The sequence below is a fragment of the Schistocerca gregaria genome, chromosome 3 (genome assembly GCF_023897955.1).
Source record: "Schistocerca gregaria isolate iqSchGreg1 chromosome 3, iqSchGreg1.2, whole genome shotgun sequence".
NCBI classification, from domain to species: domain Eukaryota; kingdom Metazoa; phylum Arthropoda; class Insecta; order Orthoptera; family Acrididae; genus Schistocerca; species Schistocerca gregaria.
In genome coordinates this window covers 378,575,141-378,602,484 of record NC_064922.1, presented here as the reverse complement: position 1 = coordinate 378,602,484, position 27,344 = coordinate 378,575,141, and the positions used below count along the sequence as shown (strand labels likewise).

Here is a 27,344-nt window from a genome sequence, read left to right as displayed (position 1 = left end):
CTACAGAGGCAGCATGGTTCAATATTTCTGCAGGGGACGTCCAATCACTTGTCGAGTCCATGCTATATCGAGTTGCACTGCGTCGGGCAAAAGGAGGTCTGACATAAAACTAGGAGGTATCCCAGACTTTTGACACCACAGTGCAGAAATAACACACACACACACACACACACACACACACAGAAAGTAAAAAATAATAACACTCCATGAAGCAGTTATCCTAAGAGGACCTACATCAGTAGATATGATGTGTATGTGCAGGCAAACAAAGGATTACAATTTCAGAAAAATTAGATGGTTTATTCCAGAGAAAGAGCATCACTAATTGAGCAAGTGAATAAAATGTTGGTACACATGTAATCCTTATGCAAGCAGTTATTCCACTTGGCATTGATCGACAGAGTTGTTGGATGTCCTTCTGGGGGATATTGTGCCGAACTCTGTCCAGTTGGCATTTTACATCATCAAAATTCCAAACAGTCTTAACAGGGAAGATGTCCAGTGATCTTTCTGGCAAAAGTAGGGTTTAGCAAGAAAGAAGACAAGCAGTAAATACTCTTGCCATTTGCAAGTGGACATCAGTTTACTGTAATGTAAGCTAAGGATGGCTTGCCATGAAGGGCAACAAAATGGGGCATAGAACATCACTGATGTACTGCTGTACTGTAAGGGTTCCACAAATGACAACCAAAGGGGTCCTGCTATGATATGAAATGGCATGTCAGACCATCACTCCTGACTGTCGGACAGAAAGGCAAGTGACAATGTGGTTGGTACCCAACTGCAGTCTGATGCTTCTACAGCCACATCTTTACTGGCCATTGGGGCTCTGTTCAAAGTGGGACTCATCACTGAAGACAATTCTACTCCATTCAGTGATATACAGGCCAAAGACATGTCTGCAGATGCCCCAGACAGCGGTGGGAACCAACTTGACTGTCACCTGCCATACTGCCTAACAACCAGAAGTGATACTTGGGGTGCCATTTCTTTTCATAGCTGAATCCCTTTGGTTGTGATCTGCGGTGCCCTTACAGCACAGCTATATGTCAATAATATTCTATGTCCCAGCCCCATTTTGTTGCCCTCCATGACAAGCCGTCCTGGGCTTACCTTTCAACAAGATAATGCCTGCCCACATATGGCGAGTTTCTACTGCTTGTCTTCCATATTTGTAAAACCATACTTTGGATAGCAAGCTTGCCAGATCTCTCCCCAACTGAGAACTGAAAATGACTGGAGCATTATCGGCAGGGTCTGTAACCATCTTGAGATTCTGACGATCTACCACGTCAACTGGACGGAGTATGGCTTGATATCCCTCAGGAGAACACCTGCAAAGTCTGTCAACCAATATCAAGCTTTATAACTGCTTGCATAAGGACCAGAGATGGACCAACATGTTACTGACTTATCCAATTTGTGAAGCTCTTGAATAAATCATCTAATTTTCCTGAAATTTTAATCATTTGTTTGACTTTACATGCATATCACATCTGCTGATTTAGGTCCTATTTGGATAATTCTCCCATCATGGTGTGTGTGTGTGTGTGTGTGTGTAAACAGAAACTTGCAACTTCTAGAGCCTTCAATACAAAAATTTAAAATTAATGTAAGTAACAAATACTATCCTTTTGTAACACTAAAATAATGAGTTCCAAAAATGAATACTTTTGTTGAAATCTATGTTTCAATCAGAAAGATGATGTAATTAAAATGTTATTCTTCAAGATGGTTCTTATACAAACAGCTTTGTTATAAGTAGAGGTAAAGTGTGCCAACTACATTCTGAAGTTCACATGTTCTTCACCAGTTGAGTTGTTTATTAAGACGAGCTTTGTTAACTGTTACTCTGATGCATAGTTTTATTATGTTGGTTTTGAAGAGAAGTATGGATGGATATTAATGTCAAGAATTAAAATGATGAAGGGTGTTTCATTCAGAACATGAACAAACATGCTCCTATGGAGAATGAGATGGATATGAACTGCAGACAATGTACTACAGAGCCAGAAAACATATGTAAAAAGATTCTAGTTTTTGTAATTATTTCTTCTCAGTAATACTGATTTAATACAATACTGGTTTCTTAAGATGTACTAAAAACACCCTTATAATAACTGATTTTCAATCTTGTGATTATCATTATTTTTTAAGGGATAGTCCTTGTCCAGGATGAATTATTATGATATTTATAGCTTACTGTAAAGGAACATCACACATTCATTTTGTGTTTATAGTTTAATGTATAGTATTACACATTGTATTGAATACAAAATGTCAAAAGTACCAGTGGAAGGAAACACAGTTGTCCTCTGAAAGCGCACATTGTGAAAAATGACTGGCAGAGTTTCATACTTGAAGCCTTTATGTGCTGCCAATGTCTTCCAAGCGAGAACCTGGGAAAATATGGAAAATATTACTGTATTGTAAATATAGGTATAGTAAGTACTAAGTGGAATATAAATAATAGAAGGTGTAAAAGTAAAAACACAAAGTGTCTCTTTGCATCAGAAGGCACATATTCCTGGAGGTGCAGTTTTTATTTTTTTCTGCCAGACCATATTTCCTGCCTTCCTTCCAACCAGTCCGAAACAACTGTGTGCATTCAGTACCACAGATATTTGTCACTTTTGCTGCCACTTGGAGCCAATACATTGTGACACAAATAAGTGAGTTTTCTACAAAGGCACCATGTTGTCACCAGGTCAGCAGCTTGTAATGACATTACACTGGGTCATTTCAGTGATCTTCTGTGTACAGTTGTTTGAAAACAAATTTATAATGTCGTACTATGATCAATTACACTGGGGAACAGCAATTTTGTTGTCCTAGATCTGTGACTTTTATTAACTAACTTTTGGCCTCTGAATTCAAAACTGTTAGCAGTTTTTCTCTATCACATCAAGTTTTTAAACTACAGGATGCTCTCTCTTTACCCTAAAAGTCATTAAAATTGGGCATACAAAGGAAAATAAAGTGGGTACTAACCAAACGTTGTAGAATATTAGAATATATTATTCATTCAGAGATTATTATAATATTTAAAGTTACATTGTGTTTATACAAATAATAAAAACAGATATTAGGGTACAAATTTTCACTTATAACTTGTCCTACAATGTTCCATCTGGGGACATTCTTGTTTGATGCTTCAACAGTAGTCAGCCATCATACTGACATCCCATCTACCTTGATAACTTGCCTCCATGATCCTCAAATCTTGGTGGAATTGCTCACACTGTTCATCACTAACAGCACCAAGATTTTCTGGAAAGTTAGCAAGATGGCTATGTAAGAAATGCAGTTTGATACTCATGTTACAGCCAAGCTTTTTAAAGTACCCTAAGAGTTGTTGAACAATTTTGACACCATTCTGGGCTCGTGTATTTCCCAGAAAGTCCTTGATGATACTTTTGAATGCCAAACAAACATCATCTTCTCATATGACCAGCTAGGAAATGCCGAAATGATATACTTAAAACAGCCCCCTTCAGTTTTCTTAAAGAAGTATTCAGATAGCAAAGGGATAAAGTTAAGCCGTTGTCACCAATAGGTTCATAAAAAAGACTCAGAACATTGCTGAGTTTTCAGATCTAACAGAATATCCATATAATGGAAAGAAGTCCAGGATGGAATAACATATTGTTATAATACCCATAAACACAAATAAATCTGCACAGGTGCATTGCCCTGGCTTACAATAATGGGGTGGGACTGCTACTTGGCTGGGAAGGGGGAGGGGGGGGGGGGGGGAGAGGTAGCCGAGGCTGAGGCCATAAAGATTATTGGATTAAAGGTAGCAATGACAATTCTGATCCATTTTATTAAAAAAAGCTAGAGTTGGGAGGACAACTCCCAGCTGTAGCCACTCATTTAGGTGGACAGCTGGTTAGTGGTCATGTCCAAATAAAATGCTATATACAAGTTATAGCCAAGCTGATACATAACATGGCTGCTTGGACAGGTGGCCCTGCCTCTGATAGGATAGGTTATGCCTGTGACAGGACTGGAGTTAAAATGTACTGGATGTGTAGATAGTAAAGCCACAGGAATTAGACTTGGGAAGGTGGTTAGTAGGCTATTCCTCATTTTCACAATATGTAGTTGAAGGCCTTGTAAAGAATATGATTTATGTGCGCTAGTCCATGGAGATATTGGGTAATGGAAGGAGTGTTGCTTTATGCACCTCATTCATTAGAAACAATGGAGGATTAGGGGCTTATGTGGCTATGGCATGGGTAATCTGTTTGTGGACTAGGTTTTTGGGGTAACGCCTCTCTGTGAAGGCCTTAGTAATTACCTTGAGCTTACTGAGTGATAATTGCCCATCATTGCAGATGTCCTATCAGTGGGTGACCGTCAGAGAGACATTTTGGCATGGAAGGGATGACACCATTTAAAATTAATGTAGTGTTGATGGTTAGTAGATTTGATATGGACAGAAGTGTTTATGTTTCCATTGGAAAGGTGGAGGTCAACATCTGAGAACTTAGCAGGCTAGGTTTAGGAGGACCAGTGAAGCAGATGGTAAATGAGATGATATTGAGGCTCTGTGGGAATAAGGATAAAACGTCTTCACCTTGTATCGAAATCATGAAGATATCATCAATGAACCTATGGCAGACAAGTGGTTTGAGATTTTGGGTGACCCTGCAGGTTTCCTTCAAACAGACCATAAACATGACACCATAGGACGGCATTAGGTGGATGCTCATGGCTGTACCATGGCTTTGTTAGTATGTCATCCCTACACTCAAGAAGTAGTTATGGATATGAATGTAGTTGGTCTTAAGTGATGATTTTAGTCAGTAGGCTGTTGCAGGAGTTAGTGTTCGAGGGTGCCAAGGTCATTAGTGTGCGATATGTCACCGTATACTGAGGAGGTGTCAACAATGACAAGTACAGATCCAGATAGATAGAAGATGATGATGAAAGTGATTAGTATCTTTGATATGATAAGGTAGGCTGCAGGCAATGGGATGGAGACACTGGTCAATAAGAGCTGAGATTATTTCAGTGGGAGCCCAGCAGCCAGTTAAAATGGGCATCCACAATTGTTAGGTCTATGAGTTTTGGGAAGCATGAAAAGGTAGGTGTTCTTGTGGGATCTGGGAGATATTCTGGGATGGACCTACGAGTTTGTGTAGGGGTTGGAGGTTATGCTGGACTTCTGGGATGTCACAATGTAGCAGGAAGAGTCAGACAGCTGACAGATACCTTCTGTCAAATAATCTCTGCAGTTAATCACAGCTGTGGGGGATCTTTTGTCTGGAGTGAGGACGATTAAATCAGAGTCTGATGTAAGGTTATAGCTGGGTATAATTTAGTCCATCAAGGGGTTTATGCTATTTGGAAGGGATCTAGGAAAAGAGAATGAGTTCATGGAATTACTTGAAGATGATAGGGGGGATCTTGTTAGGAGGGAGTGGGTGATGGTCATGGCCGGACAGAGGTAAAAACTGGAAGAGGCAAGATATCTCAATTAGCGATAAATAATGTGCTACAGATGAAGATAGTCTATTTCCTTGAGAGAAATTCTTTGTTAAAAATAACCTATTATTAAGTACTCCTTCAAAGAGGATTCCATTTAAACTTTTTATGTACTTTCGAAGCTGGTTAAACAGGTTGATACCCATATGATAGGGTCTGTTGTCTGAACCTTTTGGTTATGCCTTGCTAAGTGTTAGTTACAGTCTCTCCATGTGTTAGAAATAAGTTTATCTTTCTTTAAACTATTGTACTGCTCATGTTTTAAAATTAGTAGCATACGTTTAGAAGTATATATAGATCGTAATGTAAGTAATTTCTTACTCTAGAACATCTTCTTACATGGCCCATTACATCTGAGATTGCACAGAATTCTAACTGCCTTCTTCTGAAGGACAAATACTCTATTTATTGGCTGCAGCACACCGTCATACTTCAATTTCATATGTGACATATAATAGATACTTAAATGTGCTTCCTATAAATGGATCAATAAGCATGTACATCTACTTTTAAGCAACTAACAATTATGTGCTTATTATATGCTGGGTGCCAGACACCTTAAATGACCATCATTTCCTGGTATGGGCATACATGTGTTCAAACAAAAATTTGTGATGTATTGTGATGGGGTGGAAACATGCATATTATGAATGGAAAAAAATGGCAGGTCAGATCTGTGAGTTTTCTGTAACTACCTGAAAGAGTTTATTCACACAGATCACATATAAAAAATATGACATAATTACAAATGCAATTGCTCATTAAGTTAAATAACTTAATGGCCAACATGACTTCTACAGTGAAGGTGTTTCACAGGTTACAAAGCTGAGGGCCACATTATTCTAATCATGGGACAGAACTACCTGGTCTACTGTTGCCAGGCCTGCTTACTGAATCCTTTACTCCACCTACTGCATTTGTATCTATCTCACCAACTCAGATGCATTCTGTTCAATCGTTCAGCACTGTCGATTGCCCATAATAAGGTTTTGGCTGCGTTTAAACTTGGAGTGAAGCTCTCTTTGCTTTTGCAGTAGTTTCCTAACTTTGTTGTTGTACCACGGTGGTTTTTCTCGTCCCTCACAGTTTTACTCAGCACGTACCTGTCTAAAACACATTTTACGATTGCCTTGAACTTTTTCCATAAACACTCAACATTGTCAGTGTTGGAACAGAAATTTTTGTTTTGATCTGTTAGGTAGTCTGAAATCTGCCTTCTATTACTCTTGCTAAACAGATAAACCTTCCTCCCTTTTTTTTGTATTCCTATTAACTTCCATATTCAGGGATGCTGAAACGGCCTTATGATCACTGATTCCCTGTTCTGCACATACAGAGTCAAAAAGTTCACGTCTCTTTGTTATCAGTAGGTCCAAGATGTTATCTCTATGAGTTCGTTCTCTGTTTAATTGCTCGAGGTAATTTTCGCATAGTGCACTCAGTATAATGTCACTCGATGCTCTGTCCCTACCACCCATCCTAAACATCTGAGTGTCCCAGTCTATATCTGGTAAATTGAAATCTCCACCTAAGACTATAACATGCTGAGAAAATTTATGTGAAATGTATTCCAAATTTTCTCTCAGTTGTTCTGCCACTAATGCTCCTCAGTCGGGAGGTTGGTAAAAGGAGCCAGTTATTAACCTAGCTCGGTTGTTGAGTGTAACCTCCACCCATAATAATTCACAGAAACTATCCACTTCTACTTCTCTACAGGATAAACTACTACTAACAGTGATGAACACTCCACCACCAGTTGCATGCAATCTATCCTTTCTATACACCGTCTGTACCTTTGTAAAAATTTCGGCATCCGGAAGAACCCTATCCACATATGGAATGACACCCCCCCTGGTATGCACACGGAGTGCACATTGGTTTTTTTCCCCCTCTCTTGCTGCTATATCCCTAAGGTGCCCCATTATGCGCTGACGTTGGAGCTCCCAACTACCAGTAAGCCCACCCTCTGCGACCGCCCGGATCTTGCAGAGTGAGGGGCAACCTCTGGAACAGGACAAGCAGCCATGTCAGGCCGAAGATCAGTATCAGCCTGAGACAGATCCTGAAACCGGTTCGTCAGACAAACTGGAGAGGCCTTCTGTTCAGCCCTCTGGAATGTCTTTTGCCCCCTGCCACACCTTGAAACAACCTCCCACCCTACCACAGGTGAAGGATCAGCCTCAATGCGGGCAGTATCCCAGGCAACCACAGTCGTAGTCCGATCGGGGGATGCGTGGGACGAGCTGGCCGTCCCCGACAAACCCCCATCCGGACCCCCACAGTGATGCTCATTGGCAACAGCCTCAAGCTGTGTGACCGAAGCCAACACTGCCTGAAGCTGGGAGTGAAGGGATGCCAACTCAGCCTGTATCCGAACACAGCAGTTGCAGTCCCTAACCATGCTAAAAACTGTTGTGCAAAGAACATCTGAACTAATCTACAGAGAGCGCAAACAAATTGACACAAAATTTAAACGGTTATTAAAATACAAGACTGCCTAGCAAATGCAGTAATGCTGCTACTTGCGCATTGCTGACTCACTGCTCGGCGGCGGAAGGAGACTACGTGATTTTACACTATTCGGGTACTAAAACGCGATGCTACAACTCTCAAATACTATAATACGCCTGAAATTTATGAATTAAACAATGCAAGTACCAAAAACACGCAAAGAAATTAAGAATTAAACTATGTAACAAATGAGTGAGCTAGGAGTATACGACTTGCTGCTGCAGCTGCTTATCCAATGGCGGCAGGGAGCACACTGACATCTAGTCAGTAGTGGGTCAATAATAAGCTTAATCATTTGGACTGTGATGCTATTGTGTCCAGCAGATGTTGATCTGATACACATGATGTTTTTTTAATTATATTACAAACAACATGCTTCAGACAGAACCTTTCATGAATACAATCGTTTAAGCCCATAAAGCAATCAAACTTGTAAAAAGGTTTGAAATTGCATAGCTACTTTGTAGAATGAGATCAAATAAGGGTTTTATATCTGTAAATGTAATGTGATTATCATATATATTTATTAAAAATTAAAATGTTTTAATTGTGGTACTATGCTTTGAACATTAAGTTGACCTCTGATTAAAATAAAATTACATCTTAATGCTGAAGGTACTGAACTAGGCAGAAGCTCACTTAAAACATGATTACTAGAAAATAATTGAAGTCTTGAAGGCAGTATCAAAATAAAAAGAGAATAAAAAACAATAATATACTTTTATACATATAGCTCTTTGTCTGACAGCACAGAGAGGTGGGCCATTTTCAAGTATGAGAAAACATGCTATACAAATGGAAACAGTATTTCATCACTATATGTTTTAAGTTAAGCAAACATAGAAAATATAGGTAACAATATGCCAAAAGAAAAACCAGAAATGTACCTGAATAGCTACAAAACATCAACTATCATGAAATAACTAATGTTAAAATGAAAATGACAGAGATGAAGAGAGAAAACCAACACCATGTAAAGAAGATACTTAAAAATGAAATTGTAATGCTAGTAAATCTGAATAAACCAGTGTTATTAATAATGAAATATGAAATGAAATTTGTTCCCTTGCACCAAGGTGATAAGAAGGAAAACAGAAAAATTATAACAGTGATATGAGCGAGGCATACACTACTTGTTCCTTTAAATGTCCTTTAATTTTTATGAGTATATTACCAGATATCCTGTTGCTGGGAATAATATTCTTCCATCAATTGTATGACCCTTGTACCACTCATCTTCATGCTTGTTCAGATCAATCTCATACTTGTTGCACTGTTTATTTAGAAAATCCTACAGGAACATAAAGATACGTCATATGCATGAATTGCACTTCAGTTTTTAATTATGGTTTTTTTGTGTCACAATCTTACCTTGTCAGAGAAAATTGGTACAAACCACTCTTGATCATGGTTCCATACTGTTAGAGGTGAAATATGTGGTGTTCCAGCAGGGACTGGGTATTCAATATGAGGGTAGATTTTTGTAAGACATATTTGTGACCCAGACAAATACAATCTGGAATAGATTTCATAAAATTGTAAAGCAAGTTGTATTGTTGTTTTGGGAAATGTAGATAAAACAAAAAGTGCTTCCATTAGTCTAAGCAGTTACTGAAACTTGTTTTGTGATTTGATGAAATAATAAATAGCTCAAAAAAGATTATGCACCACCTTCTGCATTGCATAGGACTTTTAATTTTGATCAGAAACTTCTTCACCATGCTCTTCTGACCACAGGGAATTACTACATTAAGCCACCCCTGTACCGTAGATGAAGTTAGCATGAATTCAAAATGCAGTTCAGTAGAGAATCTCCAACTGTGAATAGTCTGTCAACATATCTTAAAGAATCATTTCAAACTTAGACCATAAATGCATTGTCATTTTATGGTAAGATGGGTTGTCAGCATGGAAAGCTGCCTATGGTTTTCCACAATCATCAAAACCAGTTAATAACTGCTACCTGAAAATGATAGTATAGATATGCTAAGGAGAAAGTAACAGAAATGTGTGATGCATTTTTGGAGACAATTGTGAAGGCAGTGTCAAACTAGACAGTATACATACAGCTTATTAAAACTAATGCATTTTGATGTGATTAGCCATCACCAGATTTTCTAAAAGTAAAACATATGCTAATTAAATAACTACCCTATAAATGTTATAAGGCTTGGTTCCAAGCTGCACTAATCATTTAATTAAAATAGTAAACAACACTTACGTAAAACTGTCAAATAAAGTTAATTTCACTGGCTACCAAAGCTCTGTGTCATTCACACACACATGTTGTTGTTGTCTTCAGTCCTGAGACTGGTTTGATGCAGCTCTAAATGCTACTCTATCCTGTGCAAGCTTCTTCATCTCCCAGTACCTACTGCAACCTATTTCCTCCTGAATCTGCTTAGTGTATTCATCTCTTGGTCTCCCTCTACGATTTTCCCACTCCACGCTGTCCTCCAATACTAAATTGGTGATCCCTTGATGCCTCAGAACATGTCCTACCAACCAATCCCTTCTTCTGGTCAAGTTGTGCCACAAACTTCTCTTCTCCCCAGTCCTATTCAATACTTCCTCATTAGTTATGTCATCTACTCATCTTATCTTCAGCATTCTTCTGTAGCACCACATTTCGAAAGCTTCTTTTCTCTTCTTGTCCAAATTATTTATCGGCCACGTTTCACTTCCATACATGGCTACACTGCATACAAATACTTTCAGAAATGACTTCCTGACACTTAAATCTATACTAGATGTTAACAAATTTCTCTTCTTCAGAAACGCTTTCCTTGCCATTGCCAGTCTACATTTTATATCCTCTCTACTTCAACCATCATTAGTTATTTTGCTCCCCAAATAGCAACACTCCTTTACTACTTTAAGTGTCTCATTTCCTAATCTAATTCCCTCAGCATCACCCGACTTAATTCGACTACATTCCATTATCCTCGTTTTGCTTTTGTTGATGTTCATCTTATATCTTCCTTTCAAGACACTGTCCATTCCATTCAACTGCTCTTCCAAGTCCTTTGCTGTCTCTGACAGAATTACAATGTCATCGGCGAACCTCAAAGTTTTTATTTCTTCTCCATGGATTTTAATACCTACTCCGAATTTTTCTTTTGTTTCCTTTACTGCTTGCTCAATATACAGATTGAATAACCTCGGGGACAGGCTACAACCCTGTCTCACTCCCTTCCCAACTGCTGCTTCCCTTTCATGCCCCTCGACCCTTATAACTGCCATCTGGTTTCTGTACAAATTGTAAATAGCCTTTCACTCCCTGTATTTTACCCCTGCCACATTTAGAATTTGAAATAGAGTATTCCAGTCAACATTGTCAAAAGCTTTCTCTAAGTCAACAAATGCTTGAAGCGTAGGTTTTCCCTTCCTTATCTTTCTTCTAAGATAAGTCATGAGGTCAGTATTGCCTCACGTGTTCCAGTATTTCTACGAAATCCAAACTGATCTTCCCCAAGGTCAGCTTCTACTAGTTTTTCCAGTCGTCTGTAAAGAATTCGTATTAGTATTTTGCAGCTATGGCTTTTTAAACTGATTGATTGGTAATTTTCACATCTGTCAACACTTGCTTTCTTTGGGATTGGAATTATTATATTCTTCTTGAAGTCTGAGGGTATTTCGCCTGTTTCTTACATCTTGCTCACCAGATGGTAGAGTTTTGTCAGGACTGGCTCTCCCAAGGCTGTCAGTAGTTCCAATTGAATGTTGTCTACTCCAGGGGCCTTGTTTCGACTCAGGTCTTTCAGTGCTCTGTCAAACTCTTCATGCAGTATCGTATCTCCCATTTCATCTTCATCTACATCCTCTTCCATTTCCATAATATTGTCCTGAAGTACATCGCCCTTGTATAGACCCTCTATATACTCCTTCCACATACACATAAAACAGTCTAAATGAAAATTCTGCTCTCAGAATAACTAAAAGAAACTGTTGGAACTTCACAAAAAAAAAAAAAAAAAAAAAAAAAAATCAGAAATCAAACCACAGCCACAAAGGAAATGACTGAATACTGGTAAGGGAAACCAATGAAGAATTACAAATACCTTTGAACTATTATAGTGGCAAGTAAAGCATAGCATAAACCCATCCATACATCATATTGGCCTGGATGCCAAAGAGCTGGACAGTCTAACCAGCAGTGGCACTAGAATTTCAAGCTTTCACAACACAAGGTTTTTTCTTCAGGAAAGAAGGAAGGAGAGGGAAAGACGAAAGGATGTGAGTTTTAAGGGAAAGGGTAAGGAGTCATTCCAATCCCGGGAGCGGAAAGACTTACCTTAGGGGGAAAAACAACAGGTATACACTCGCACACACACACACACACACTCACACACACACACACACACACACACACACACACACACACACATATCCATCTTCACATACACACACACAGGCAGACATATGTAAATGCAAAGAGGTTGGGCAGAAATGTCAGTCGAGGCGGAAGTACAGAGGCAAAGATGATGTTGAATGACAGATGAGGTACAAGCGGCGGCAACTTGAAATTAGTGGAGGTTGAGGCCTGGTGGGTAATGGGAAGAGAGAATATAATGAAGGACAAGTTCCCATCTCCGGAGTTCTGATAGGTTGGTGTCAGTGGGATATATTCAGATAACCCTGACGGTGTAACACTGTGCGAAGATGTGCTGGTCATGCACCAAGACATGTTTGGCCACAGGGTGATCCTCATTACCAACAAACACTGTCTGCCTGTGACCATTCATGTGAATGGACAGTTTGTTGCTGGTCATTCCCACATAGAAGGCTTCACGGTGCAGGCATGTCAGTTGGTAAATCACGTGGGTGCTTGCACATGTGGCTCTGCCTTTGATCGTGTACATGTTCTGGGTTACAGGACTGGAGTAGGTGGTGGTGGGAGGGTGCATGGGACAGGTCTTACACCGGGGGTGGTTACAAGGGTAGGAGCCAGAGGGTAGGGAAGGTGGTTTGGGGATTTCATGGGGATGAACCAAGAGGTAACAAAGGTTAGGTGGATGGCAGAAAGACACTCTTGGTGGGATGGGGAGGATTTCATGAATGATGGATCTCATTTTGGGGCAGGATTTGAGGAAGTCGTGTCCCTGCTGGACAGTGACATTCAGAGTCTGATCCAGTCCCAGAAAGTATCCTGTCACAAGTGGGGCACTTTTGGGGTTCTTCTGTAGGAGGTTCTGGGTTTGAGGGGATGAGGAAGTGGCTCTAACTATTTACTTCTGTACCAGGTCGGGAGGGTAGTTGCGGGATGTGAAAGCTGGTTTCAGGTTATTGGTGTAATGGTTCATGGATTGAGGACTGGAGCAGATTCGTTTGCCACGAAGACCTAAGCTGCAGGGAAGCGACCGTTTGATATGGAATGGGTGGCAGCTGTCAAAATGGGGGAACTGCTGCTTGTTGGTGGGTTTGATGTGGATGGATGTGTGAAGCTGGCCATTGGGCAGATGGAGGTCAACGTCAAGGAAACTAGCATGGGATTTGGAGTAGGACCAGATGTATCTGATGGAACCAAAGGAGTTGAGGTTGGAGATGAAATTCTCGAGTCCTTCACTATGAGTCCAGATCATGAAAATGTAATCAATAAATCTGTACCAAACTTTGGGTTGGCAGGCTTGGGTAACCAAGAAGGCTTGCTCTAAGCAACCCATAAATCTGACGCAAGCAACAAACTGCTGCATTGGGTGGTGAGGTTAAGGAGGAAGCATGGAGGGGGGGGGGGGGGGGGGAGGGGGGGACTTGGGACTGGGATAGTGGGGTAGGAGGGTAAGTGCAGGGGAAAATGCTGTCCTGCCAGGTATGGTGTCTGGAGGATGTGTTGAGGGGTGGGGACAGTGCGAGGTAAGTAGGTGCACTGCTGACATAGAAAGCTTGTGTAGGTTAGAGCGAGAGCAGGGAGGGAACAGGTAGGTGGAGAGAGCAGTGATTAACAAAGTCTGATGTTGGAGGGGTAGGAAGGGTGGGGGGTGAGGTGTTACAGGAATGAAGTGTATGTTGTAGGGAGAGTTCCCACTTGTGCAATTCAGAAAAACTGGAGTTGATATGAAAAATCCATGTGGTACAGACTATGAAGCAGTCATGTTGGGTAGTATATTCAGCAACTTGGTGATCCAATTGTCTCTTGGCCACAGTGGCAATTGTCTTTCATACAGACATACTGCTTTTTAGTTGTCATGCTCACATAGAAAGCAGCACACTGGCTGCTTTCACAGATAGCTGTGTCTTCGATGAGGTAGGAGATGGCTGTGACAGGACCGTAGGTGGTATTGGGAGGATGTATAAAGTAGATATTGCATCTACATACATCTGTTGCAGGGATATGAGCCATAACACAAGAGGTTGGGAGCAAGTGTGGAGTATGGACGGACAAGTAGATTCGGTGGTCACCAGAATACTACTGTGGGAGTAATGTGGAGGATAGTGGGGAGGGCATTCCTCATTACAGGGCACTCCTGGATGGTACTGGATCATGAGAGACATGCTCCTCTGTGGTCAGACAATGAGTATGTGGGAGGTAGGAGATGACTAGAGAGACAAGGCATGGGATATCTGTTTCTGGACAGGGTTGGGGAATGTTTGTGGGGCAAGTCTTGAGGTTAGGAAATTCTGGGAAGTCAATTGGGGGGAGGGGGATTTGGGGGCAGTAGGGATGAACCACAGTTGGATGGACAAGTGAACTGAGTCAGGTAGTTTCAGTATTGATTTGGGATTGAGTCTGATTGGCGGGATTGGTGGGGAAAATGTGTTTCCATTCTAGAGACATGGCAAAGGAGAGAAAGTCTTTAACAAGTCAAGCTTGATTGAATTTGGAAGTGGGGCAAGAGGTAAGGCATTTATAAAGGACTGATTATTCTGAGAGACTCAGGCTTTTAAAGGATAGGTTTCTTACTGTGTTTTGGGTATCTTGTGTTCTAGATTCTGTAAAGTGGTGGTGGGGGTTTTGGATGGTTTTTGGATTGTGTGGTACAAGTAGAAGGTTTGTGAGGCAAAGTTTGGCAGCTATGAGGTCCAAAGTTTTATGGAGGCTCTAGTAGATTTAGTAGCCAGTTATAGCCCAACATGGAAGTAGGAAGCAAACAGGTTTGGGAGTTTTTTGAAGTGATGTTGTGGACAGCAATTTGAGGTTGCAGAGTAGGAGAATTTTATGTATGGAGAGGTGGTATTGCAAGAAAGTTTGGTCTGTTTTGTATGGTTCTGCAGGACTAGGTTGGACTGATAGAATTTGTACAGATAGTGGTCATTGTGGTAGGAGTAAATACAGACAGAGATTGATAATTTGACAGTCAGGACATTTAGGGTGATTTCACAAGCCATCACAAGGTAGACAACAATGCAGGAACAGTACGTGGAACTGGGTTCTGGCTAGGGATGGGCAAACATTCCTGTATAGGTGCAGATGGATGGAGCAAGGATCCATAATGGACAATAAAAAATGCATAAAATATGTGGGAAAACCACAAAAGGAGTGAAATGGATTAAGTAGAGAAAAAGGTGAAACCTGAGGAAGAAGAGCCTACTGTGAATGACAAAATCAACTAAAATTGACATGAAAACACAATGAGATCAAACAGAAAAATAAATACAAATATGGTAATAGTGGGATGTGTATTTGTGGATGGATAAGAGTGAAGAGTGATGGCAGCAAATATAACTGGATTAGGTGAGGTCAAAGTTTGCATGTTACAAAGAGGAAAAGAGAGAGGGCAGGATTGTCTTTAGGTCCATCCAACAACATCATCTCTGTATGTCTCCTAACCACTGCCACTCCCTGCATTCCTACATTCTACATGCTCTGTGAACTCCATAAACCCAATCTCCCAGGACATGCTATTGTGACTGGTTAGTGTGTCCCTGAAGAGAGATTCTCTGCTCTCATGGACCAACACCTTCAGCCTATTACCACTAACCTAACCTGCTATATAAAAGATACCAGCCATTTTCTCCATTGACTCCCAACATTTCCTGTCCCTTTATCACCCAGCACTCTGCTCATGACTGTAAATGCCACTTTCTTCTGCACTAACATCCCTAATGCCCATGGTCTTGCCACCATAAAGATTACGTTTCCCAAATCCCAACAGATTCCAAACCTCCAAACTCCATTCTGATCACCATGATCACCTGTATCTTCATCTACTATTACTTCTCCTTTGAAGGCATCCCCTACAAACAATTCCATATTACAGCAATGATACCCACATGGCACAATCTTATGCCAGCCTGCTCATCGGCCATCTAGGGGAATCCTTACTAAAACTCAGAATCCCAAACCCATCACACAGTTCTGATTTGCTGATGACATCTTTATGATCTGAACCGGCTGTGAGGACACTCTGTACAAATTTCTCTGGATTCTTAACACCACCTCCATTTGCTTCATTAGGTCCTCTTCAACCCAACACACCACATTCCTTGAACTGAACCTGCACCTCCAGGGTGGCTACAACAGCACCTTCCACACACATCAAACCTACCAACCATCAACAATACCTCAACTTTGTCAGCTGCCACCCAATCCATACAAAGAAGTCCCTTTCACACAATCTAGCCATCAGTAGTCATCAAATTTGTTGTGATGAGCATTTGCCCTTGAAATATGCCAAGGGTCTCACTGAGGCCTCCACAGACAGAAATAACTCTGCCAACTTTGACCAGGAACACATCTCCTTTGCCTTAAATCTCCTGTCACTGACCACTTTCCACATACCCAATGGCTGGCAACAAAGGAGCATACCTCTTGTGACTCAGCGTCACCCAGGACGGGAGCAACTGAATTACACTCTCTGCCAGAATTTTGACTAAAGCCCATCATGCCCAGAAATGAGGAATATCCCACCCTCTATTCTCCACATCCTCCAACAGCGATATTCTGCTGACCACCAAACTTATGCAGTATCCTTTTTCATCCCTACTCCACACCTGCTTCCAACTCATTGCTCAAGGCCTGTATTCCAGAAATAGACTGAAATGCAAGATTTGTCCTACTCATCCTACCATTCCACCTACTCCAGTCCAGTCACAGGCATCTCCTATTTCATCAAAGGCATGACAGTGGCCATATGATCTGCAGGTTAAGCTTGAGATAGTGTGCTGCTTTCTATGTGGGAATAACACCTAAGAAGCAGTCTCTCCGTTTGAAAGGCCATTAACCAAACTGTGGCCAAGGCACCTGGGTCACCCAGTAACTGACTATGGCATCCAAGACGGTTTGCTTTCCTTTAATTATTGCTTCACAGTCTGCTGCACCATGTAGATTCTTCTTACGAACAACAGTTTTTCGGAAATGCACATATGGCATATCTCCCTATGACATATCCTACGTTCCTGTAATGCCCTTGTCTCAACCTTCGCTAGACCCTCTTCTTCATTTATCTATCCACTTCTCTACTCTCACTCCAGCAGTACATATGCTTCCTATCCCAGAAATGCACTTTCTATTCTTTTCTCCTTCTCTGTTACTCTTCCCTTCCCTTTCCCCCAACCCTCCACTCAACACCACCACACCTTCCCAACTCCACATCTGGCAACCATATCCTGTCCACACCAAGCCCCTACATGGTGTCACATACAAGACAGCATCTTCTCTCACCTCTTTGCTCTACCTTATTATTTAACTCTCTGCCCCCCTCCATGCCGCCTCCTTATCCCCACCAATCCCCAACACCCACCACAACAGTTTGTCACTCATGTCACACGCAGCCATACCCCCGCAAATGGAGACAGTGGTTACTTGTGTGTGTGTGTGTGTGTGTGTGTGTGTGTATGTGTGCATGCACATTTTCTACCTCGTCAAAAAGCTTAAACATTTTAGCAGTATTTTTCACTGTGGCTGTCTGCGACACAATGCCTCCTCTAAATGGTGAGTAGCAAGCTATCTTTTTCATTTTCTCATTATTCCATCCTGGACTTTCCACTGTTTGATAATCTAGTAGAAAGTGACACATTTTTAATTTGCCTAGTACTTTCTGATGCTGGCCACATAAGTGATTAGACTGGGTTTTGATCACCTGAACAATTCTGAACAGCAAGAAGAAAGAGAACGAGAAGGAAGAATAAAAAAAAAAAAAAAAAGGAATAAAAGGATGAGGAGAAGCATTAAATAATGTTTTATTAACAGTTTGGTCTTTAGAAAAGGGGCACAAGCTCAAACAGGGCAAGTATGGGAAAGGAAATCAGCATGTCCTAATTAAAGGAGCATTCACTTCAGTTAATTCAGGGAAACAACAGGACACTTAAATCTGGATCGCCACAAAGGATTTGAACACAGATCCACCTGAATCTGAGCCTTAACCAGTGTGCCACCTCACTACTTCATATCAAATTTGTGTCTCTGAGACATGATTCAAACATTGTGGTCCTTAAGTGCCACCTCAAAGGGGATGCGGGGGGAGGGGGGGGGGGGGGGGCAAAAGCAGTCACTACATCAACATTTGTACAGTACACCAAAAATAACTTACATTTTCTGTTCATCTGCTTTGAGTAATAATTAGAATTCCACTACTAGTAGACACATATAAAAGTATAAATAAACTAGTCTATCTTTCAGAGTTAGAAGCTACTCCCCAGCAATAATGGAAACATACGTGAACTGCAATTCATGAGGTGCAGGAAATGGAAAAGCAAGCATTAAGAAACTAAAGAAACTAACTTTACTCTAAAAAACAAAAAACAATAACTATAATAAAGACACAGTGTGAAACTAATAGGATAACTTTACTCTAAAATGAAAACAAAACAAAATGGTACCTAAAAACAGCTGTCTGTCTGAAAATGAACCTCTCTGTATACTGTTGAAGTTGAAAACCTACAGCTGTGTAAAATTCAATACAGTACTGCCCCATCCTATGTATTCTACCATGTTTGGATCCACCTTGTCTTGCTGTCCACGATGTGGTTGAGATATTGCTACTCAAACCTATGCCACCCTTTGTGTTGACCATTCTGAGATACCCAGTATGTGACGAGTGGGCTTGTGACAACTTACTGGTGCCAAGCAAGCTCAAATTAATACGTGTCAGCAGGTTCCATAGGCTATCTCATTCCGTCAACTCCAGCCACCTAGAGAGAGCTGTTTACACAGAGGGTGCAGTATGCTGGTGAATGGACCCCTTGGAAGACAGACCTATTGCTGAAATGTGGACTTTAAGGCTGAGGAATATATTATAAGATCCTGATGACTATAACAGCCCAAAAGAAGAGACAATTGCATACCTGCAATGCACACCAGTAACTTATCACCTCCTAACTAATCTACAATGACCATTAGGCATTAAACATATTATCGACTTATGAATGAAGAAAACCCGATGTCCTTGGCAAAGGTTATATTCCAGGTGCTCCCTTGGCTACTTATTCCACAGTGATGGCGGGTTTACACTATTGTTCGTAATGAATATCTAGGGGCAAATTTAATTATGTAACACTAAAATGCATAGTAAAGAAATACATACTGTAATGCAACAACAAATATTAAAAAGAAAGTGGTTTCAATGAAGTAACTAATACATGAATGAAATCAAGTGAATTATCAGTAGACTTACTGGTCCCTGACTTCTAAAGTCGCATTCCCAACCTCAAGATCTTATGCTGAACATTTACAGTTTCTTGTTTAACTTTACCACCAGTTTACACAACCATAAGCCTTGAACATAAACTTAGATTATTAGTGGGTATTTGGTGTTTCAGTATGCTTAGTCTCTTGAAAAAAAAATTGGCTGCTGATGTGATACCACTCACCTTCCCAGAACAAGAGAAAACTGCAACAAAGAATTGTCATAACGTGACATTGCACTTGCTATTGTCACAGAACCAGGTAGTCCCCCACGCATTACGCTTTGTAGTATTCCTCGTGGAGCTATTTCTATTACAAATGCATTGTGTGGTACCATAGACAGTGCATCTGCAAATAATACTGGTGACATCATATTATGTGTTAGGTATTCCGCAGAACATTCTTTAACAGATTTAGAATCCCATTCATTCTTAGGTACACTGGAACAAATCCATTTCTCTGAACATTTTCTTGGTTTGGGTATCACCTGTTCAGATGAAAGACAATTATAACATTGAATTACTAAAAATATGCTAGAATTTGTTAAAGATGTCAGTGATCTTTTATAACAAAATTAGTTGACAGAAGAACATCCAAGCCTACAGTTTATTTGGCTCTATTAATAAATAAGATTTATCTCTACCAATAATCATTTCAGTCTACTTCAACGCAAACAGATGTCACTAGACGTGATACTGTATTCAGGATCAAACAGTAGTGACATGACAGAATTTTGAATATATAAAAGAAATCATGGACTCATCTTCATGTATAAACAGTGCAAGACAGACACAGTCTACACAAGTTTAATTCATAACATTCAGAACAATTTATTTTTCATCTGGAACTGAAATATATAAAAACTGTTTTACTGAGTGACAGAAACTGTCAAACACATTTACCACATTCTGAAAACTTGTGGCAACCTTTGATAATGAGATCCATAACATGTTAAATGAAAGTTAAAAAATTATTCAAACAACAGGAAGTGGTCACCACCGCAGACAAAACTGAAATATTTAGTAGCAGAGGACTTGTGGTCAGATATGTTCTGTTGGTGAATGAAAATAATCATATGTATTAGATGAGATTATCTGTGTAAAATTCATAAGAACACAATACAAATTTATTTCTTTGGTTCGTGAATCAAGTAATTGTTGTAGCCACTTACCTTTCTCATATTCTGCAAGAGCATATTCTCAGCAGACTTTATGTATCTGCTATGAAATGCAATTCCACCTGCTTCAATCTCTTTCACAATCACATCCTGTCTGCTGAGCTGTTTCTTCAACATTGCAATTTCTGAACTTGGGCCTGATAATGCAATATGACTAGAACTATTGTAGCATGCAATATCAACACAGGGAGGGATGATATCTTTTGCTTGCTCTGCAGAAATTCCTGTTAAATAAAGTTGCATCAGTTATTGTAACGTGCAACAATAAGAAAAAAATAATTATCAATTTTTGCAGTATATAAAATACATAAGACACAAGCTGAAAATCACCTCTGATACATTAATAGTGTGGAATTTAATGAGACACATTACTAGCATGTAGTTTAATGAGACAGAGAGGGAATATCTGATGCAAGCTGAGATTATCGGATATTGCATATTGATGCCATTTCAAAATTTTTATAGGAGTATGTCAGGAAGTTTCCACTTTCCTGTATGAACACATTCCAAATATAATCGTGATTCTTTCAGTCATAAGTGGGCTGCAAGACTCTGTTGGCAAAGTGTTACTCACTTATTCACTCACAATATATGTTTTTTGAATACAAATATACATAATTAAAACACATGTATATAAATAGATTTAAATTAAGTTATGGAGATCATGAAATAGCCAGATGTATATTTTATAACAAACTTCCACATAATATAAAGAACTTTAAAAAATTGCCTTCATTTAAATGAAAACAAACATTTCATCTGATCTCAGGCTGCTGTTATAGTGTAAGGAATTCATTAGATGCAAGAATACAAGTGGCTGTATAGTTTCAATGTTCATAAAGACATGGACAAAGTGGAAATAGTTCAGTTCCATTCTTTTATGTCACATGGTTGTCAGCCAAGAATGCATCCCCCTTGAATTAATTTCTGATTGTCTGGAAGTTTAGTTATGAGAATTCATAACTTTGTTCCTTAATGAATGGCACATTCTCCAAAAAAAAAAAAAAAAAAAAAAAAAAAAAAAATCACATGTTTAATTAAGGCGTGCTTTATGGAATGGGAATATGATGAAACTGTGTCCTCTGGTGAATATGAAAGTAGTCTTACAATAACTTGGATGATTGTATCAAGGAGTGTATAATCTCTAAAGTTTGTCAGTTTTTAATTTATCTCTAAATTTTGCAGTGGACTTCGCTTTGAAGAAATTGTATTATGTACTAGTTGGAAAGAGTGAAGTGTCTATGAAAAGATGTTGGTGTTGTGATTTTCTGTATTGTTTTCATTATGTTTTGTGTAATTATATGAATTTTAATAAAAGTGCCTGATCATAATAAGTTGGAGTTTCCTGTGTGCAGTCAGTTGCTATAGCCAGAAAACCCACATTGGTGACCCTGAGTAGTGAAAATACATTGCATTTGCTTGCTGTGTATCACCAGTTTTGTACCGATAGACAATGTCACAACCTCCAGTTTTTCCAGCACTGCAGGATGCTGTGACCACAGAATGGACCTTCGGCTGTGTCAGTGCAACAATTTACCCCGTGTGCTATTAATGCATTGGGAATGTTCATGTCTCCGGTGTTCGCTTTGACTGGCCAGACGACCCTAACCTCCACCAGCACACCACACTGGGCACCAAACATATCGGTGTGGATGCCTTCTATGGCATTCTACACTTGACAGGATGCTCCTCCAACACAAGACTCCAGAAAACTGCTGACTGAATTTCTTCCGCACCCCAACATGGACCATGCAGCTGTCCTGTTTCGGGGTCCACACACATGGCCGCCCTCTCCTCAGAGCAGTCTGTTGTTTAATGTGTGCCCCTCCACACCAGTCGAAGGGTCACTCATGCCAACAGCACCGGGCCATGCATAGGGCTATCTATCCTGCAGCCCCATGCATACCTCGGGCAATGTGCCTGCCATGGTTCTCCCTTGTCATTCAGTGCTCAATTACAATTTCACACCTCTTCTCAAGATTTTGTCTGCATCGGCCATTGATCCTTCCGCACCTGGCACACCATGCTCATTTTGTGGCCGTACAGATTTCCTGCCTACAAGGACTGGACATCACATATCACCTGCACAGCTACCGGATGTTCAATGCACCACATGACCCATCACTGAGGCACAGTTCACATCAGTGAACACTGTGCAGAATCCCCATATGATTTGTGCCTTTCCTACATCCCAGCAAGTACTGGCCCCTGGTCGTTTTCCTAAGCTGCTGCCATTACAATCGGACAACAGCACTCATTTTGTGTGTTTAGTGAACCACCTGCCACACCATCCTGATCTCATCAGTGGCTTGCTACTGAACCCATCCAAGAGCAACAAACATGCTTCTGCACGTGCACTACTTGTCAGACACCTTTCTCTTCTGCCAGGTAATACTATTCACAACATTATTTATGATGAGGTGTTAGGTGACAGGACCTCCTCACATCTGTGGCGAAACTTACGTGCGCAGTTCAGTACCGAGATCTTGACAAACTTAGTGCTCTACGCACTGCGGTTGGTGAAGCTGCGGCAAGAACTACAATTACATTTGCTTCCACATACTGCAGCACCACTCGAGAATAAACTATGGCTGGCAGACCAGCCATATGCCATTATTCAGCACCACCACCTCCCTTCATGCAGCAAGTGCCTAATACTGCCAAGGCTGGCAGTTCTGTGACTATAGTTCCACCGTCGAGCAGTAGAGGCTGGGCACATGTGTACAGCAGACAGAACAGGAGCCATCCAGTGGCCATGACCAAGAATCGTCGGCCTCTCCCTGCTCCAACTGGAATAGCCCCTGCCCACCCTGTCTTCCCCTCGCCTGATGCTTCGGCTGGCGGGATGAATACAGTTGACTCTCGCATGTGCTGAATCCACTCCGCTTCCAGGGATGCCACTTACAATTGCTGCCCACCCTGCGCAGTCAGACCCCCACCTCAGGAGAACATCTGTATGCCTTGGATTTAGGTTAGAGCCAGTATTTTCTCATTGACACAACAGCAGACGTTAGTGCCATACCTCCCTCATTTACTGTAAAGGACACAACACCAGCCAAATTGTTTCTTCAAACGGCAAATAAATCACAACTTTGTGTTGACAGTTTTGCCAAGTTACCTATTGAACTCCTACCTGGGAAACAGTTCAATTGGTCCTTCTACATGGCTGACATAGAAGACCTAGTATTAGCCATTCCTCTTTCACTTCGGATTGTCTCCACACCTGCAGTCAACTGCATTATTGCACCATGCTTTGTCTACTCGTATTGTGTGTTTAGTCACCTCCTTGGCTCTCCCTCCCCATCAGCTTCCCGATGATTTTGACATGGCTCTCATTGAGTGCTCTTCACTGATGGACAGCCTTGCAACTTCTATCACCCAGCTTCAGTCTGAGCACTCTGCAGTCGACAATCTCCATGCTCGCAACGTCAAACTGTTCTGTGCCCTATCACCCCCCCATACACCAGAGACGCACCTTGTGGAACTTTGTCACTGCCGACATGGACATCTTCCCCGGCACATGAGGTTAGTTGCTCTTGTGTGCTAACAATTCCCATTTAAAATGGACCCCAAGCAAGTTCACCAGCCTGCTATCATGAATGGAATGACACACAAAATTGTCACAACAGATGGGCCACCAGTGTGTCATAAAGTGTGCCGACTGCTGCCACATAAAGTATGCCTTGCTAAGCCTGCAGTGGAGGAACTTCTGCAGGCAGGTATTGTTCATCCGTCTGACAATAACCAGTCTTCGCCCATACATTTAGTTCCCAAAAAGGATGGCACAGTGCACCTCTGTGGCAGCTATCGCAGCCTCAATGTGTGGACTGTATTAGACAATTATCCAATATGTTATATACAACACTTCGCGCAAGTACATGGCAGGGCACACATCTTCAGTGTCTTGGATTGCTGCAAGGCATATTTACAGATACCCATGGAACAGAGAGACATACCAAAGACAGCGCTGATCACACCTTTCAGCCTCTACGAATTTTGTTACATGTGTTATGATCTCAAAAATGTGGCAAAAACTTGGCAATGTTTTATAGACTCACTTCTGTTTAACTGCACATAATGTTAACGCAAATATCGATGACATACTCGTTTTTTTTTCCCTGTGACAGAGATCATGAACTCCATCTGGCCATAATACAAGACTTATTGACATGTAACGGAGTCGTGATCAATCACAACAAGTCACAACTTCGATGCACCACTGTCACTTTTCTGGGATACACTGTATCCTCCGCAAGTATACGCCCTCCTCAGGAACAAGTTCACTGCATTTGCGATCTACCTCTCCCAGTGTCATTTGCAAATTACACCAGTTGTTAGGAACTATCAAATTCTACTGATGTAACCTGCTGATGGTGGCAGCAGTTCAAGCCCTTCTGACTGATGCACCATCTAGGAGACAAACCTTGGGCAATTGCCCAGTACAGTGGTCTGACAACATGGTGAGAGCTTCTGAAGACCTTATATCAGTGTAAGCATGTGGCATCACTCTCGCCCACCATTTGACAAACACCTGCATCTCTATTATAGCGGATGCAAGCGATTTTACAATCAGTGCATTCCTCCAACAGTATGTCAGTGATATGGCTCAGCCACTTTATTTTTTCTCCCAAAAAGCTATGTACGGCTCACCGTAAATGGTCAGCTTTTGACAGAGAACTGATTGCGGTTTATGAAGCTGTAAAATATTTCTACACAGACATCGAAGGAAGGAACATCACAATTTCACAGATAATCTCCCGTTAGCAGAGACTATCCCTAACTCCCCTGTTGACCTTCCCTCACGTAGGTTTAAGCAGATGGACTCAATTTGCTAATACACAAGAGACATCCATTACATCCATGGTTTAGAAAATTTGGTGGCTTTCTACCTATACGTACCAATGCAATTTTGACCCCATTAATTTTGACAAATTGGCCCCTTTACAGGACTATGATACCAAATTGCACAACCTCCAACAGGACCGAGATACTTCCCTCCAGGTCATTTCCTGCAACCAGCCAGGCTCAGTCAGGCCACTGTTGACAATATGTCCATGGGCACTACCTGGCCTATTGTGCCCCCTGCACTGCACTGAGTATCCACTGCATTACATAACCTTTCACATCCTGGAGCTAAGGCTACTATGCGCTTTGTTACAGGATGCTTTGTGTGGCCAGGTGTGAAAAGGAATTGTTGTACTTGGGCTCATGTCTGACGGTTTCAGGTATATCCTGTCTGTCATAGACTGCATTACACATTGGGTGGAGGCAATACCCCTGCAGGACATTACAGTGGATTCCGTAGCACACGCATTTGTATCCTCCTGGAGAGCTCAATTTGGCTCTTTTTCTTCCATCCAGGGAAGGCAGTTTGAATCCCTCCCGTTTAACAAACTCTGCCTGCTCTACAGCGTGGATAAGTTCCGCACTATGGCTTACCACCCACAAGCAATGGACTGGTCGAGAAGTGGCACAGGTCTCTGAAAGCGACGCTCATGTGCCACGGTGGTGAGTGGTTCGACGCCCTTCCCTGGGTTATGTTAGAAATATGCATGACTTACAAGACAGACCTCCAGGGTTCACTTTCAGAGCTCCTGTACGGTGAGACCCTAATTTTCCCCACAGAGTTCATCAACAATTAAGCAGTTATTGACATATCTGACCTCCTCGCTCTATCTGAGCATGTCTGGATGCACATAACTGCAATCTGCATGCCCCCTCCACGACCACACACCTGTCCTCAGGTCTTTCTGCACTCCGAGCTGGACTCTTGTGAGTTCGTTATGTTACGGGATGACACAGTCAAACTGGCATTACAGATGCCTTACTCGGACATTATCATCAATGGCTGCCAGCAGACAGTTTCCATTCAATGAGTGAAACCACCCTGAATGATTGAGGAATTTGTACCATACTCTCTAGAGTCGAGTGTTCCTCCGTCATGTGATGACCCCGATCTCATAGAGAACGTCCACTCCTCTGCGCCTCACCATGATCATATGTTCACCAAGCCTACACTTGTGGGTAGTTCAGTTAATGCATATGATGATACTCTACCCTCATTTCACTCAGGCACTGTGTTTGACAATCCACAACCTCAGGCCCAAACACATGTTATATGTGACATTACCCTGTCACAAGTGTTGGCACCCAATGCCCCGACAACGAGCAAGCATTAAAGGAAGACACCCACATCCTTCCCCCAGCACTCCGCTCTCCCAAAAGGGGGGGGGGGGGGGGGGGGTCGGCGGCTCTGTGGCGCTAATCGACTGCCAATAACTGCCACCTGCGAAGTGCAGAGTAAATGATCTTTGGGACTCGTTGTTCTTTGATGTGGTCTTGGTGACTCAGGTTTTCTGTACTGTTTTCCTTGTATTTTGTGTAATTATACAAACCTTAATGAAAGTGCGTAATCATAATAAGTTGGAGTTTTCTGAGAACAGTCAGTTTCTACAGCCAGAAAACCCACAGTGTCATATTCTGAAGTATCTCTGTGCATTCACAAACAACATTCTTAGCCAAGAAAAGGGCAGTTGGAATTATCTCTGGTGTCAATTTACAAATTTCATATAATCTTTCATTCTCACAAACTCTGTTATC

The 27,344-nt window shown here is 41.3% G+C and overlaps 1 protein-coding gene across 1 annotated transcript in view; it reads right to left on the bottom strand.

Annotated features, from left to right (window-relative positions):
- LOC126353899 (fatty acid synthase-like) overlaps positions 1–27,344 on the bottom strand; it is a 416,829-nt gene that overhangs the window by 164,666 nt on the left and 224,819 nt on the right. The window contains exons 12-16 of the mRNA XM_050003123.1: positions 20,739–20,968; positions 19,753–20,054; positions 9,376–9,520; positions 9,179–9,295; positions 2,291–2,399 (exon numbers count right to left, since the gene is read on the bottom strand). Of these exons, the coding sequence (XP_049859080.1) occupies positions 2,291–2,399; positions 9,179–9,295; positions 9,376–9,520; positions 19,753–20,054; positions 20,739–20,968 (903 nt within the window). The remainder of the gene's footprint in view (positions 1–2,290; positions 2,400–9,178; positions 9,296–9,375; positions 9,521–19,752; positions 20,055–20,738; positions 20,969–27,344) is intronic.